We start from the raw sequence: 17,143 nt of genomic DNA, 5'->3' as shown, positions 1-17,143 counted from the left end.
TTCCATCTGTTGCTCTGAATCTTGGTTACTTGTTTCTGCTTAGATTTCTTTTTTGAGGAGGGTGCCGTCTGCATTTTTGCAGTGCTGATGTGTATTACAAAAGTTTCTTCACTAATGTTACTTCCTAAAGTGTAAGTCAAGGTGACAAGGAATACTGTTTTTGTATTGTAGGTCTCTTTATTGAAAAATAATGAAAACAAAGCACTCACTCCAGCATCTTTACAAAAGGATTTGAACAATTTGTTGAAATTTAATCCAGATTTTGCTGAAGCAGTAAGTCCCCTATTATTTGCTACATTCGTGTTTTAGCTTTGGATGTGCTCGTCGCATGCTTCTTTTAATCTCGTCAGTGAAACGTGCTGTGTTTGAGTCAGTTGATCTTCATTTTGAATGTTTCTAGGTCTGCAGCACTCTGCTCCATGAAGTCTGTTTTTTCTATGATGCTACAACATATGCAAAACTGAACAATACCCAATTTTATTATTTATTGTGCATTTGAGTAAACAAAATTATAAACCTTAAGCACATACATGAATTCCTGAGTAGCCTTACATACATGGTTACAATTAAATCACAAAGATCCGACATGTTAAAAACCATTCAAATTATTGCCTTACTTCTTAATAAAAAGAGTCAAAATCAGACGAGCCAATTCAAGTATTTCCTTTTCCATAAAGAACCGTGTCAAAATTCTCCATAGGAGTAATTATTCTAGTTTGAAGTCCAATAGTGCTGACTAGAATTTCCTTCCAGATATGGAATGTGGCTGCAGTAGATACAAAGGATTGTGCAAGGGATTGTGCACTATATAAATAGCTCGAGAACTGGCCCGTATTCAGAGATTCTATACTGGAAATCATGCTAGAGTAGCCCTTGATGTATCGATTCAGTAGCTTGGGACAACTAGTGACTTTATAGTTTCAACTTCTCTGGAGCAGAAACGAAAGAGCCTGTCCTCATATGGAGTCCCAGTCCGGCGACCAAGAGCCTCTCTGCTAGGGAGAATGTTGAAGCGCATATATGTGATAAATCTCCTAAATTGGTAGATGCAGGGCATAACTAGGTATGTACGAGGTGTGTTATATTTATATTTAAATCCCTGTCTCGAAAATTCAGAGAGTTGTCTTGGTATGTAGCTGGCATAGATTGAAGTCGGTAGCCCAGACTGCAATGTGTCTTTTGAGTTTTACAATACCTGCAGGGGAGTCGATCAAGTCTGTGATAGCAATGTTGATCTCTCGCAACAAATTGTTAGTGGAAGCTCTCAGGTTCCGTAGGTAAGGATTGGTATTGTTTTGGCTACAGTGGCACGCGATGACTCTTCAGAGAATCTGTGTTAAGATTGGTGGACAAGAGCGATGGTAAGAATTTGCTAATTTATAAATACCATTGCGCTCTTAGTGAGATGAGGCCAATTCCAGTGGCAGTTCATCAATAGGGACCGAGTTGGGGACCCCCAGAATAGAGCGGAGAATTTTTGCCTCCAGGTTCTCCAACCATTTCATTTTAGGCTCGGGTATAGCAATGGTGCTGTATAATATCCCTGGTATCACACTAGATCTGTAGATGGAAATCATGCCCTCAATGTTATATCCACCTTTCCTTCCAACAAATGTTCATAGAGTCCACCATGTTTTTTAGAACCGTAGGCATAGTATAATCTCCATAGTGTGTGTTATTGGGACGGTCTTTCACAGGGAAGCCATAGCTTGCAACTACTGTTTTCAGGTCTGCCCTTCTATTGGAAACCACAGGACAGCTTATCTCTGTTCCCAACCCATGTCTCTGTTCCCAACCCCTGCCTCATCTATACTAGTCGTTGATCTCCAATGCTGCACAATCCTGTTATCCAGCACGGTAATGGCGTTCCTCAGGCTGATGTTGTCTTTTTCTCTAGGTTCAGTTTTTGTCTACAGTAGTTCTGCGACAGGAATCCCATACTTACCAACACAGTAAAGTGATTATTTAGAGCAACCCTTTAAGACTGGCATTGACTCATCACAGCCCTAATCCTAGTACTGCACATTTTGGAAAAAAAACAAAATTTGATCTCTCTTTTTGTCTGAACAAGTTTGGGTCTCAGTGTTCTTGATCTCCATGTACAAGTTATGTTCAAACGATTCGAGAGCAGGTGAATTTCTCCATGACGAGAGTCGCAAGCATTTAGATATGCCTCAGAAGGCATTGAAACAACAGCCATTACAGTGCTTATTTCAAGAATACTACTGCAAAGAAGCAGTATACAGTATGCAGTACATGTAAAAGTGCACCCGAACTCATAAACGAAGTGCAGTGATTACGCCATGTGCTATCCCTACTCGCAAGCAGCGTCGATTGGAGAATGAGCATCATTAATGCTTACACACTTAGTGGCAAGTAAATATGACTGAAATACAGTAAAGACATTACTGTTTACCTCACTAAACACACATGCGATGACACTAGATATTTGGGATTTAGCTCCTACAGACATGAACACCAGCCCAGCCAAACATCAACCTATACTTCAGTGTTAACTCACATGGATCTGCACAATTGAGGAATAATATTAGCCCCTGAGGAAGATCTATGAGTGAAACACGTCTAGGCCAGACATATCCAGATCTCAATAATATGGTTAAAGATGATTAGGTATTATTTGTTTAGAGGAATACATCTTTTTCAATTACGAATTGCCTTTTCAATCAGTCAATAATACATGCGCATAGGGGAACACATTATCTTTTGATGGTACATGTCCACAGATAAACCCCTTATTTAGATCCGTCGATAGTCATATTTTTCCTTCAGTTATTAGCTCATAATCTTCTCAAATATCAATCACATTTTGATAGATATGGAATATTGTAGATGGTAAATATTAATTTTATTTCTAGCCATTGTCTTTACACCAAACAAATAATCCTACATCATTAAATTCAACAAATAGAAACCTTTACTTTAGGATTTTGGATTACTGTGTTTAACCGCTGTTGAAATGTGTCAGTTATTTAATTATTCCATATTTGGTTTTGTTCCCTCCAGCATTATTTGAGTTACTTAAATAGTCTTCGAGTCCAAGATGTGTTCAGCTCAACACATAGCTTGCTTCATTATTTTGATCGTTTGATTCTTACTGGAGCAGAAAACAAAAGCAACGGGGACGAAGGCTCGGGGCGAAGTTTGAGATATGCTGCCCTTAATCTGGCTGCCCTGCACTGTCGATTTGGACACTAGTGAGTAAAGCACCCAATTTCGTCAGGCATCATGATGGTAAATGTACCCAAATATCCAAAGCTTGCTGTGTGATGTGTTTATTTTGAACCAATTCTAATCCAAGGAAGCGAGCGCAAAGCCAGCATGTTGTGACGTACCCATTTGTCACAAAAATACTGTGACATGGAGTTCCTTTTAATGTAGCCATTTGCAGAATGCCTCATAGGCGGCAGCTACTTAGTTTATTATCAGACAATTACAGGGACCAGGCCTACGCAAATTAAATGTATGTTCTTTTTCATAATGATACATGATTTTGAAATTATTTCTTGTCACAGACGGATGCAAAATAATTAAATGGGCACAAAAACACAAAATAATGACTCTGTAAAAAATCAGTGCTTGAGCAAGTCTCTGTGCGCCATCTTCTGATTTAGGCCAATTGCCTTTGGCGCTTCTCCACAAACAAAACCAGAGAGGTGAAACATCCATGAACATGTTCACATTGACCCTGAAAATGTACTTTTCCAATTGAAGATTTCCCCTCAACCCCCTCACCATCAACACATGCTAATCAGCATGCTAAAAAAGGACATTGGGCTCTCAGTTAAGCCTGCATGGACAACTGTGGTGTTTAAAATCATACTTTGTAGTTGCATTGATAAACAGCAGCTCACAATGAGTGTTGTGCAATCTGTAAGGGTTTAGAATGAGGAGACTGACACAAAGGTGCCACGGTTTTAGTTATAGACTTTTATTTCTTGGGTAGAACAAATGATTGTCCCTATTTCTATGAGGGGTTTCACTGCCTCGAACAAAAACTAAAGGAACTGCTAGAACGTCCATCAAATCAAAGGTCCACTACCCTGTGTCAAATCCTATTCTAACCCTCACATTATAACTAAAGAATAAACTAACAAAATGTTCATCCTTCAGGAGAACGGTTCACTTCTCCTGGTTCTTCAACAGTGTCCAACAATTGTTCTTTCTCAAAAGAAAATCCAGGGGGAATTTACTCCCTTCCTGCGCTCGCATGTTTCACAGTCTTTTATTCAACACCCAGGAGAAGGACTCCTGTCTCCTGGGGTGCACTGTTGTTGTTTTCAATAGTATCCTGTGGAATTACTCCCTTCCCCTGGTTACTTTATACAATTCAACACAAGGCCAGGGGTAATGACTCCCTTGCCCTTGTTCACTGGATTCCCCCATCTTTTATCAAATGTGCAGGAGAATGACTCCCTTCTCCTGGGTTGCACTTTTGTAGTTTTCAATAGGACCAGGGGGAATGACTCAATTACCCTGATGTATCTTTAGGGTTGGTGGTCTCCCCACTGAGATGACAAGGAGTTCCTTGGTTGTCTGTGGTCTCCCCACTGTAGTCTGGAAACCTACCTCTTAAGTTTGCTTTGCTAAACTTCACTGGGTCCCAGACCCTTATGTGCTCTATAACTGGTTTACTGTGCCGAGGAAGCCCACCTCTGATGCACTTTGCATTTTATTTCTTTTTTGTAAATTGAATGTGTTTTCGAGATAACATGGAAAGATACAAACAAGCCAGGGGATGTTTGCCCTTGGCACATGTTTCTAACACGGGATCTTTCATTTGTTCATATTATGCAAGATTTCCAGCCCAGAATATACAACTCCAACATAGAGAGGTCGAGTAAGCTTAATTAGAACTATGTGCACATCCTAAACCTCCTCCTGCCTCGGTCGGAACTGAGCGAGACCAAACTAGGTAATTGCACGTCACTTTTCTCTACACTTTTCCCTACCCAAGACGGTTGCAGAATTGCAGCCATTCCCCCTCTTTTCCAGAAGATAAATGTCCCTTGCTGTGTCGGACCATTACTTTAAACTCGGGACTTCCCTTCTCTTCCAATGTGTTGCGAGGCATGCCCTTGCAGCTAATAACAGAAAATGAGTCCTATGAGGCAAGGTGTGCCATTGTCCCTCTTGTTTGTCCAAACAAAAAAGTACCAACATTGCTTCCAACACCCATTCCCTCCCGCCCACATCTTTAATCCATCCCAGGACCTCAGCTCAAAACACCTGAACGTTCGACATCTCTACCACCTGTGCTAATAAATAATCAGCTCTGTCCCCACAGCCATGCCAACACAGGGGGCCCACTGTAGGGAACATCTTAGAAAGTCGCACCGGGTCGTATTGCCACCAGTGCAGTAACTTCACGCCATGGAGATATACTGACAGGCTATTGATGTTTTAAAAGCCCTCCTACACATTAACTGCCAAAAGTGTAAGTTGAAGTCCAGACAGGTCCCTTTTCCGCCTTTGCTGGAGTCCCTCCACTGAGCCCCACAAAGGTTCTAGCAAGGCCCTATAGAGTAGCGAGATGAGACTCCTCATCTCAGTGGGTCTATCAAACAACTTTTCTACAGGAGTGAGGACTCTTTGAATCCGGTTCCTCCAGTTCTCTGCAGTAAAAACCCCTTTCAGCCTGAGGTAGAGAAGTACGGGCAACCTCCGACACCCAAACTGGCTTCCAACTCCTGCATACCTATGAATCTCCCTTGCACCCACAATTGACTGATCCTGGATATTTCTGCCTCGTAACCATTTCTGATATCCCCCCGGTTCGGGTATCTCATACCGCAACGGGGGGGGCAGGGGGGAGCAAATATCACTCATCAGAAAGGGCCATGTGGGGACTCCGCGCACTCCAGCTCCCTTACCCCCATGTCCCAGTAAACTTGCAGAAACTGGTGTTCTTTAATACTCCCTGGGAGCCACCCCCTTGGGACCCAAAGCCGTTCCCCCCACTGTAGCAGGGCGCATGTGATACTTTTCAAGGTAGACCTTCTGTTTATCAGGGTTCTCCCGCAGGTGTGGTACCGTTGCTCCCATTTGTGCAGCTTTGTAATATAGCATCAGGTCTGGAAGCCCAACTCCCCCCGCCCTGTCTTTGGGCATTATCAGGGTATCCTATCCCACCATCAGTTTCTGGTTTTGCCAAAGGAACCGCACCGTCCGTTACTTGGCCTCCCTGCAGGAGGGCCTCAGGAGCCCTGTTGGGTAACATCTGAAATAGATACAGTACCCTTGGCAGAAGGTTTATTTTCAGGGCGTTCAGTCTCCCCATCCTTGAGGTCTGCCCTTTACCTCAGCTTGCCATGTTACTGAATAATTTGTTGAAGAGTCTCTCCCAGGCCTAACCATGGTAACCCCTAGGTAATGTATGCTCCCTAGTTGGAATTCCAACCCCATGGGCCGGAGAGCGTCCATATCCCTCTGGCCATCTCCTGCGAAGGGAAATATGGCCGACTTTCCCTTGTTCACCTTGAAACCTGAGAAGGTCCCATATTCCTCAATTATTTCTAGGGCTGCCAGGGTTGAACTCATTGGATTTACCAAGTGCAGCAAAATATTATCTGCGCACAGCCCCACCTTGAATTCCCTCTCCCCAACATTGATCCCCTCTACTTGGGGAGCCCTCCAAAGCCGCTCAGCGAGCAGCTCCATTGATAGCGCAAATAGAAGTGGCGAGTGGGGGCATCTCTGCCTCAAACCCCTCGTCAGGTTGATGGACCATGACAATCTCGCATTGGCGGCCACCCGTGCCACTGGATGTGTACAATGCCCGTATCCGCTTCAGAACCCTCTCCCCGAAACCGTATTTGCACAGGACTCCGTAGAGGAAGCCCCAATCCACTCGCTCAAACTCTTTCACGGCGTTGAGGGCGACCAGCACCGGGTTGCCTTCTCTTTTCGCTGCAGCCTCTATCAGATGCAGCGTTTTACGCAGTGTGTCGGCCCCTTGCCTTCCCCCGAATGAACCTCACCTGGTAGAGTGAACCAATTTTGAAATGACCGCCTCCATCCTCGTGGCCCACACCCTAGTAAAGATCTTGGCATCCACATGTAGAAGGGATATGGGGCGATATGATTTACAGCTCATACAGTCCCTCCCCGCCTTGGGTATGACCATTACTAGTGCTCTACCAAACAAAGGGGTTGCCCTTCCCGAGGCCAGAAAGTTATTTTACAACTTAGCCATATGCCGGGACCAGACTGCCTGAGAACACCTTGTAAAACCCTGCTGTGTACCCATCGTCCCCAGGGGCCTTCCCCAACTTTAACCCACGAATCGCCCTCAGTATCTCCTTCTCGATAATCGGCATCTCCAAGTCTTCAACATCACTCACGCGTAGAGTCGGCAGGGGCACCCCATTCAGATACCTCTCCAACTCCCCCGCCTCAACAACCCTTTCTTCCCCATACAACTGTTCATAGAATGTGGCAAATTCCTGCAAAATGTCCCTTGTGGTGGGCTGTAGAGGCCCCCCCCCCCTGAATCCTCCACTGCGGTCACCCACTGGTCAGCTCTTGGCCCCCGCAGCCTTGACACCAACAGGGCATCCGCCTTGTCTCCCCTCTCATAGTATCGCTGTCTGGGGAACTGTAGGGCAGAAACCACCTTCCCCACCTCTAATTCCTTCAACTCCTGTCGCTTTTCCCTTGCGAATTGTAATTTATCCTCATCCTTCACCCCCACACCCAACTCCCCAGTCTCCAAACCCGGTGTCATGATGCCTACCTCTAAGGAGCCAGGCCGGGCCCAGCAACCCCAGAGGCAGACATCATTTTCCCCAGGGAAGTCTCAGTGGGCCCAAGTCGGGGCCCTTTGGACTCAGTCCTGGCGCCTTAGGCGCCATGCTCATAGCGGACCCCAGTCCTGGCGCCTTAGGCGCCAGGCTCATAGAAGAGGATATGTGTTTAAGTGCTTGGGTGCACACTTACCTGATGCAGACCTTGCTGCTTCATCCAGGCCCTCTTGAGGCCTGAATGGGACTACTTAACCTGTAGGACTACTTCACCACCCGGGTGTGGTCGGGGAAGGATACATACCTGATTGGTGGAAGGATACATACCAGGAACTTCTTCCAAGGCTATTTAAACCCCACCCGAACAGCCACACATGCTTCGCGTTGTTCTGCACCTAGCAGCTGGACGCTCACCGTGTCAGCTCCTGCATCCTGACTTCAGCCACGCCTGCCAGCACCCTGGAACACCTGCAAGGGGAGAAAGGAAGAGAATAGGAGAAGAAAAGCGGAGTCATTTCTCCAACAGCCCTGAAAAGGAAGACATCATTTTAAAAGGCATTTCGTTTCGATCGCTGCAGCGCTGCATTTTACTCATCTTTGCAAGGCGCTTCCATCTTCAGCAGCGATCTTCCGGATTCAGCTACGCCCCAGCGCCTAGAGGAAAAAAGACAAGAACAAAGGTGAGAGGGAGAAAAGGAATAAGGAAAGCTCAGTTTCCTTTTAAGTCTTACCTGTTGGATTATTCCCACTGCATTTCGGGTCCTGCCGCTTCCTGGCATCTCCGGACCCCGGCCCCTATGGGGAAAAAAGACAAAGACATTGCATGAGTGAATGCAAAGACATTACCTGAGCGCTCATCCAGAACTGTTTCACTTCGGGTCGGCGCCATATCTCCGGCATTCCGAACCCCGGCCCCTAAGGGGAAAAAGACATAAGCATTAGCGCTTGCTGCAATTAGACAACGAACATTATTATTAAGCTTGAACTTTTGAACAGACCTTTTACAGCGCCTTACCTGAACAGTCAAGCTTACCTGAACTCCCATCAATCCTCAATCCAGTGAAGTAACTGGGTTTCAACGCGCCCCTGCATCAGAAGCAGGATGGAGAGCTCATCCTTCCAAACCCTAAGGAGGGTATCCAACGAGCCAGGGAAGCCAGAATAGAGGGGCCCTTCCTGTCCATCTTCAGAGTTCTGCGCCTTCGACGCCGCGCCTCCGTGGGAACCAGGTGAGCATTACACCCGGATCTCGTTCCTCAGCCTCTCTATCTGGTGGATCCTAACCATCTTCTTGGTGGCACCCTCTCATATTAGGAGGCCTCTCCATGTGGCCTTGGCAGCCTTGGACACCATCCCGAGTTACATCAGGCCGGTGTTGTTGAGGCTAAAGTATTCATCTATCACCGCCCTCATTTCCCCGGTAAAAGACAACATCCTTTAGTAGCATGTATTTGCAGCGCCAAAGGGATTTTCTTGTTCTAAGGCCAGTCATCGAGATGTTCATGTCAACCATGTTGTGGTCTGACCAATGGGGATAAGTTCACTTGTTAAGACCCTTTGCCCGTGTTGCTGTTGTATAAACCAATAATCAATCCTCGTTCTAGACCCATAGAATGGGCAGAAGAAGGTATAGCCCCTATCGGCCGGGTGGCACTCCCTCCACAATCAACCAAGCCCTGATCACTCATTTAACCAGGAAAGGCCACATCCTGTACTCCCCCTGCCATCACCGCCACTGTGGTCCATGCATAGGTCTGCCCACATGTTAAAGCACCCCCCCCACCCCCCAAATCCCCTGCAGCAATAATAATCCCACCGTCCGGCTGAGTATTTCCCCCATGACTTCCCAAAGGAACTGGGACTGACCTATGTTTGGGCAATATGCTGTGGCAAGGGTCACCTGTACTCCTTTCAGGATCCCGAAGACCACCAGGTCCCTCCCATCAGCCTTCTTCAACACCCGCGGTTCGCCCAGTCGGATTCTCTGGTTAAGGAGGATGCCCACTCCACCTATCTTACTGGACCCCGATTCCCAGAAGACCTGCCCAATAGGAGCCCCTGGGATACGCATTTCCTCACCACGTACCAGCCTAGTCTCCTGAACCACCAGCACATCCAGCCCCCTGTTGAGAAATTCCCTACCCATCAAGGTTCGCTTGGTGGGTGAATTCAAGCCCTTAACATTTATGGTCCCCCAATGTCAATGTGCACCATTCAGACTATCCAACCAATGTCCCGACGCCTCTGTTCCAAAGAGGGCACGGAAACTCAGCTGCATACAAACTGTTCCCCAGCAACCCGAAACCACCCCTCGTGCCTCAAGGAAGTGCCTTGGAAAGTGCCTGTTGAGTCTGGGGACTAACGGCTGCTCTCGCTCCTGAATCTCGTGGATCTATGAATGTATCTTTGCTGTTACCGTGTGTTTACAAACTGTTTGGATGTTGCTTAATATTGTCCACTACATATGGACTCCTTTTCACTCTTTGAAAACTCAATTTGGCTTTGTTTTCCATATTATAGTAACACAAATCTAAGCTCCGCCCCCACTGATCACTGTTGCTACAAAGGGTATAAGTGCCTCAGCGCGTGTGCCTCAAGAAAGTGCCTGTTGAGCCTTTTTGGCCGGGCTGGCAGACAGTAGGCAGCTCTTTCTTGTTGCCCAAATACTTCATACTGACGAGCGCTTCTCCTGTTACTTTTATCACGTGTGCTGGAATGTGCTTGTACTGGCAGCCGCGCCTCTATGTATTGATGTTGGTGGCCATCAGCACACAGGTAATGCTTTTATGTTTAAAGTCTACTTAGTTGTCAGTGTAGCCTTCACTTCAATCCATCGACAGTGGTAAAGAGGTACACTTTTTATGTGTTGAAACGCTGTGGTCATATGTATGTCCCGCACTTTTACTATATGCGGGACGTAATGACAATTGTCGACTGCTGCATGCCGTCTATGAAATACGCACGCTGTACTACTTTATCTATTCTCAGCACTTACAAACTAGCGTTTAGGCTTTGGTGCTCATAGCCCTCAGGTAGAGGACCTAGAAAAACATTATCAATTCAATTGTGAAGCAGTTTGCAACAAAACCTATTAATCACATTAACATCCAAAATTCTTGTATTGTTCTCGCTTTCCTATACCTTATCTCCAAAGATCTAATATGGTTAGGGGTCTGAGGAGTGGGAAACATTTGCCCAATCTGAGCCCGCCTCCCCGAATGGCCTCATCGTCATTAACTCTTTCTCAGGAAACCACAGAGGGTGTTGCTCAGAATGCATCTCAATTAGCATTAACGTGTGGACAGCTTGCTGCGTTAGCAACACCTATACACAGACAGCAGGTTGACCCAACAGAAGTAACAGCTCGCTCTTGTCCAACGCGACACACAGTTACTGCTCAGACTTACTCATTCCCATTTGCTTCGGCTATGGCGACTACTTATGCGCCACATGAAGTAGAAGATGAAATGGATTATACATCACCTCCGCCACCTTCCAGTACAACCAATAAATTAACACTCTCTGTCAACAGAACGTTTTGACAACCGTATCTCAGATGTTTCCATCCCTTGTCCTGCAGTTAAAGCAGAGTGGGGCAAGCCAATTAGAGTTTCACTCGGGCCCGCAACACTGGTTGCATTCATTCCTCCAAACATAGAGGAAGTTTGCTTATTTACTCACCCCCATGCTAATGATCAGGAACACACAGTCACTTGATATGGTGTACTCTAGATCAAATTATCTCCCAGTTGCCAGTTCTCCTTCCTTCTTAACTAATAAATTGATGTCAAAAGACCAGGTAATGTCTTGTAATCATCATGACATTACTCACAATGAGATCCCTATTGACATACATCAATTTAGCTCTGAAGTTAATATGCACATTCTTTACAACAGCAGCACCCAATCTCATGATCTTAACGAACCTGGACAACTATTCTTTTCCAGTTTTAACGCAAATCCTCAACCTACTTGATAAGGGCCATGACCTAACTCATCTTGAAATTCGAGATATAGAAACATCTATATCTGACATCATTGGTAAGCTCACTAAATTGGAGGGCTTTATATATGCACACTTCGAGGGGATTGTGTCCTCCGGCGTATTCCACATCTTTGACAGTGATTACCACAGCTGTGCTGCTTCGGAAAACTTTTTCGGCATAGACGTCCTGCATCGATGACGTTGATACGCTCCCTCGAGGACCTCCTCCGACGTCACCAGATGTTCTATGTAGGACGCACGATGCTCGTAGCCTCAGTTCCGTTTTTTTCCACGAACGTGTTCACTTTGAAATCTCAGCGCGCCTCAGTTCTTGTGTATAGGTTCTTCCGAATATTGTTGTAAGTTCAACGAGAAAACGTCTTCGTCTTCTGCTATCCCGAAGTCAGGCTTCAAGAAGTGTTGGGACCGCAGTTCCAAGATGTCTCTGACGGACCCGCACGACGTCTGCCTCTGGTGCCTGGGTGAGAGCCACGCCACTGATGACTGCGATGAATAGCAGTCTTTGACGTAGAAGGCCTTGCGGGAGCGGAAGAAGAAGCTGTCTGCGGGTAGTGTTTCCAAACCCCGTAAGTCGAAGTCTGCTGGACTTTCGACCGACGATTTGAGGGGTGACTCTCCACGTCGGCTTAAGTCCAGGTGGTCTTGTTCCAGGAGTGGGTCCCGCCATTCCTCGGCCTCTTCGCGGCGTGCTAGGAAGCGCCGTCATCGGTCACGTTTCCCGTCCTCGTCTGAGGACTCCACCAGATGGCAGGTTGCTTGTCCCACCAAGCATTCATCTCCAGAGGAATGGGACACCTTCCGTAAGGAGATGTTGGTGATTTTTGAATCGCAGGGCACCGTTCCGGCCGCGTCTTCGAGAGAAGCTGGCGAAGAACGCTCTAGAGCCACCGCTCGCACACCTTCGTGCTCGGGTGGTCGGCGCGATCACGAGAACCTTCGAGGTCTCGGTCGGACAAGGAGGATCGCCATCGTGCCCGCTCCAGGTCCCGGTCCTCGATGCCGTCGAGACCGTTGGAGCCTGTGAGGCCTTCCAAGAAGGCATCAACGCCTTCGGCGCCAAGTCCGTCGAGAGAATTTCTCGAGGCTCCGAGGAAGCCATCGACGCCATCGGCGCAGAGGCAGTCGAAGGACATGCTCGGGGCTCCGGCCTTGAAGCCGCTGTCGAAGTCGTCGGCGCCTCGGTCGACGTCAACGCCACTCCCATCGGCGCCCTCGACGCCTTTTCAGGAATTTTTGCCAGAGGTACCCCGGAGAGCCTAGGAAGGTGCTCAGCAAGTCTGTGCGGCCTGTTTTCGACCCATACTCTGTCCCTCCTCTCATGGTGGAATTCTTCCAACCCTTGGAGTACATTTCTGAGGTTGACGAAGGGTCTAAGGAAGAGGTGCCTCCTGAGGTTCCTGATGACCTGTTTTCAGGGCATAGCCAGTTGGAAGACCTGCGTCAGTCTTTGCACAACGCCAGTAGTCTGGGTACCTCCCCGGAGGTCGAATTTGGCAGGCCTGAGCCTGGTGCGCATGCGGACTCATCGTACAGGCGCCTCATGTCGAGGGTGACGGAATATCTGGGTTGGTCGGCTCCACCTGTGGATTTTCTGCTGGATGACCTCGCAGATATTTTGGACCAAGGTCCACCCACTGACCTGGTGTTGCCATTTCACATGGCCTTATAAAGAAGAGTGGCAGCGGCTTGAACTACTCTGGAGAGTCTTCCGGCAGGAAATGAGTCATTGCCGAAAAAATACCGTCCAGCCAGTGGCGACCCCTGCTACTTGTACATGCACCACACTCCGGAGAGTTTGGTACAGGCGGCTACGACCCCCGCGAAGCAGGCGACGTTCTCTACAATCCCTCCTGATGGGGACGACAAATGCTTTGACGGTTGGGCGAAGAAGGTATTTTCTTCTGGGGGTATGGCTTTGAAAGCAGCCAACTCCGTTTGTGCCCTTGCAAGATTCATGCACACTCTGTAGAATTGCGTATCTTTGGCAGCTGAACATATTCCCGAAGGGGAGGAACGGGATGGTTTTCTTGCCCTCGTTGAGAATGGCAAGGATGCCATGTGTGAATCCATTCAGTCGGGTCTGGACGTGGCAGACTGTGTCACCCGGTCCATGGCGGCGAGCACTGTGATGCGCAGGTTTGCGTGGTTGCGGAAGTCAGGGTTTGCTCCTGATGTACAGTCCCGGCTTCTCAACATGCCCTTTGATAGTGTCCATCTTTTTGGCAGCAAGGCTGACGAGAGCCTTGAGAGGTTGCAGACCTCCAAAGCTGCAGCGAAGTGGTTGAGCGCTGCAGTACGTCAACCTCCGCCTTTTTGTCCTAGGGGACAGCAATGGAGGGGAGGGTCCTTTCGATACTACTCTTCCTTTGGTAGATCGAGGGGAGCTGTCAGTTAAAGGGGCCAATGTAGGAGTACCAGAGGTGGAAAACAAGGTACTCGAGGTGCCAAAGCCGCGCGGGCAGTTGCCTATTTGCCCTCAGGCACTGCCGCAGCCACTTCCGCTCAGTCATGAGGCCATGTCCCATGGTTCACCGGTTGGGGAAAGGCTGGCGCAGCATTTTGTAGAATGGCATGCCATTACTTCAGATGTGTGGATTCTGGAGATCATAGCCCACGGCTACTGTCTTCCTTTCCGGCAGAGGCCTCATGACAATCCACCGGGGAAGCTCTCTTTGAAGAGACCGGATCCGCTCCTTGTGCAGGAAATCAAATCCCTGCTGGAGAAAGGCGCCATAGAACTTGTGCCTGTAGCGGAGAGGAACAAGGGATGGTATTCCCCATATTTTTTGATCCAGAAAAAAGACGGGGGATTGAGACCCATCATGGACTTGCGTGGTTTGAACAAGCTCCTCAGGAAGGACAAGTTCAAGATGGTTACTCTCTCTCAAGTCCTCCAGGTCCTTCAACTTCAGGACTTGTTGGTGTCTCTGGACATCAAGGTTGCTTACTTTCATGTGCGATTCATCCCAAGCACAGGAAGTACCTGAGGTTCGCGGTTGGCGACTTGCATTTTCCGTTTTGGGTCCTGCTGTTTGGATTGACCTCCGCCCCGAGGGTCTTCACCAAGCTGATGGTGGTGGCAGCATATGTCAGGAAAGGGGGGATTCACGTCTACCCCTACCTGGACGATTGGTTGATCAGGGCGCGCTCTCCCAAGCTAGTCCTGGATCATCTGACAGTCACCTGCCATTCCCTTCACAGGCTGGGCTTCTCCCTCAACTTAAAGAAGTCCCACTTGACACCTACCCAATGGCTCCAGTACATTGGAGCAGTGCTCGACACTTCCCTGGGGCAGTGTTCGCCTCCGCAGGTGAGTGCTCACCACATTCTGCAGATGATGGACACATTTCAACGTGCCCAGAGTCTCCCGACGTTCGAGTTCTTGAGATTGCTCGGCCTCATGGCATCCTGCATTCTACTGGTGCCAGAAGCTAGGCTGCGGATGAGGTCTCTGCAGTGGGCACTCAAGATGCAGTGGTCGCAGTTTTCTGGCAGGAAGTCGGACCCTGTTCAGATTCCACCCTCGGTCGCTAAGGACCTTCTGTGGTGGGCTGTCGAAAGAAATCTGTTCAGAGGGGGCTCAGTTTTGGCAATCATCCATGGCCGGACATGACGATCATGACGGACGCATCCCTCACGGGTTTGGGAGCTCATGCCAACGAGCTGGCGGCCAGCGGTCGTTGGTCTCCGTCGGAGTACAGACTCCACATCAATCTGTTAGAGCTGCGGGCTGTCAGGCTAGCCCTGAAGGCTTTTCTGCCGTCTGTACGGGGGAAGAATGTCCTTATTATGACAGACAATACAGTGGCCATGCACTACCTCAACAAAAAGGGTGTGTGCAGGGTCACTCCCACTGTGCAGAGAGGCGATGCAGCTCTGGTTCTGGACCATCCAGCTGGAAATTTCGATTTCAGCAGTTCATCTGGCCAGAGACAAACTCGGCGACAGGCGCTCTGAGCAGGCAAAGCACGGTCTCTCACGAGTGGGAGCTGGCTCAGGAAGTTCTTTTGGAGATCTTCGCCCTTTAGGGGACCCCACAAGAGGATCTCTTCGCCACCAGTGTCAACTGGAAGTGCGAAAGATTCTGCATGCGGGAATTTCCTCCAAGAGGAGCCTTAGTGGATGCGTTCGTAGTGGAGTGGTCTTTCCCACTGCTATACGCGTTTCCTCCAGTCCCCGTCATTCCGCAAGTGTTGCGCAGGTTACAGAGGTTCGGTTCCCGAATGATCCTCATTGCTCCGGCATGGGCCAGGAGAGCGTTGTACCCGGACCTTCTAGACATGTCCATCTGCCCTCCACGCTGTCTTCCCTAACGAGACGATCTGCTCTCACGAGAGGTGGGTCAGGTTCTCCATCCAGAGGTCAAGTCTCTCAGCCTTCATGCTTGGTATCTGAAAGGCAAGATATAAGATTTGGGACCTCCCTGAAGACGTGATGGAGGTGTTGCTTTCGGCCAAAAGGCCTGCAACGGAATCCCTGTAGCGTTGCCGTTGGAAGAAGTTCTGCAACTGGTGCAGGGTACAGAATGTGGATCCTTTCCAATGTTCCATTCCTTTGGTTTTGTCTTTTTTGCTTTCTTTAGCCCACAAGGGCCTGCAAGTAGGTACCATTAAGGATTACCTGGCGGCGCTGTCCATATTTAAGCGCTTGTCTGAGGAATGTTCATATTTTAAAATCCCTTTGATTTCTCAGTTCCTGAAAGAGGTAACTCATGTATTTTAACCGTCAATTTTCCAGCATCCGGGATGGGATTTGAATTTGGTTTTAAAGTTCCTGATGGGAGCTCCGTTTGAGCCCTTACATTCTTGTCCATTGAGACTGTTGTCCTTTAAAACTGTATTTTTAGTTGCGGTTACTTCCGCACGCATAGTGAGTGAGTTGCAGGCACTTTCCGCCAAACCACCCTTCACTGTTTTCCATAAGGACAGGGTTGTCCTTAGGTTACGGCCTTCCTTTCTTTCAAAGGTTGTGTCGGAATTCCATCTGAGCCAGAAGGTAATTCTTCGGGCATTCTATCCTCCTCCACATCCTGGTAAGGAAGAGGAGAGGCTCCATAGTTTGGATCCTAGGAGAGCTTTGAGTTTCTATCTCTCACGGATGTCCCGGGTCAGAGTGGACGATCAGCTCTTTATTGGTTACGCTGGAAGGCGTTTAGGTCAGGCTGTTACGAAGCAGACCTTGTCTAGATGGATCATTTTGGCGATCTCTGAATGTTATCGTTTGGCGGGGAAGGACCCTCCTGTAGGTTTACAGGCCCATTCTACTAGGGGTATGGCTTCCTCCACTGCACTACAGAGGAGTGATCCGATTCGCAATATTTGCGAAGAGGCCACATGTGCCTCTATTCATACTTTTGTGGGCAAGGCAAGGCAGTCCT

General features: G+C 48.2%; 1 protein-coding gene across 1 annotated transcript in view; it reads left to right on the top strand.

The window, feature by feature from the left end:
• ANAPC5 (anaphase promoting complex subunit 5) overlaps window positions 1-17,143 on the top strand; it is a 655,776-nt gene that overhangs the window by 301,124 nt on the left and 337,509 nt on the right. Inside the window, exons 6-7 of the mRNA XM_069619569.1 lie at window positions 172-273; window positions 3,025-3,215. Coding sequence (XP_069475670.1) covers window positions 172-273; window positions 3,025-3,215 — 293 coding nt within the window. The remainder of the gene's footprint in view (window positions 1-171; window positions 274-3,024; window positions 3,216-17,143) is intronic.

The sequence above is a fragment of the Ambystoma mexicanum genome, chromosome 10, assembly GCF_040938575.1.
Source record: "Ambystoma mexicanum isolate Mex_15411 chromosome 10, UKY_AmexF1_1, whole genome shotgun sequence".
Taxonomy (NCBI): domain Eukaryota; kingdom Metazoa; phylum Chordata; class Amphibia; order Caudata; family Ambystomatidae; genus Ambystoma; species Ambystoma mexicanum.
The sequence above is the reverse complement of the archived record's forward strand: the minus strand, read 5'-3'. Positions and strand labels throughout refer to the sequence as shown.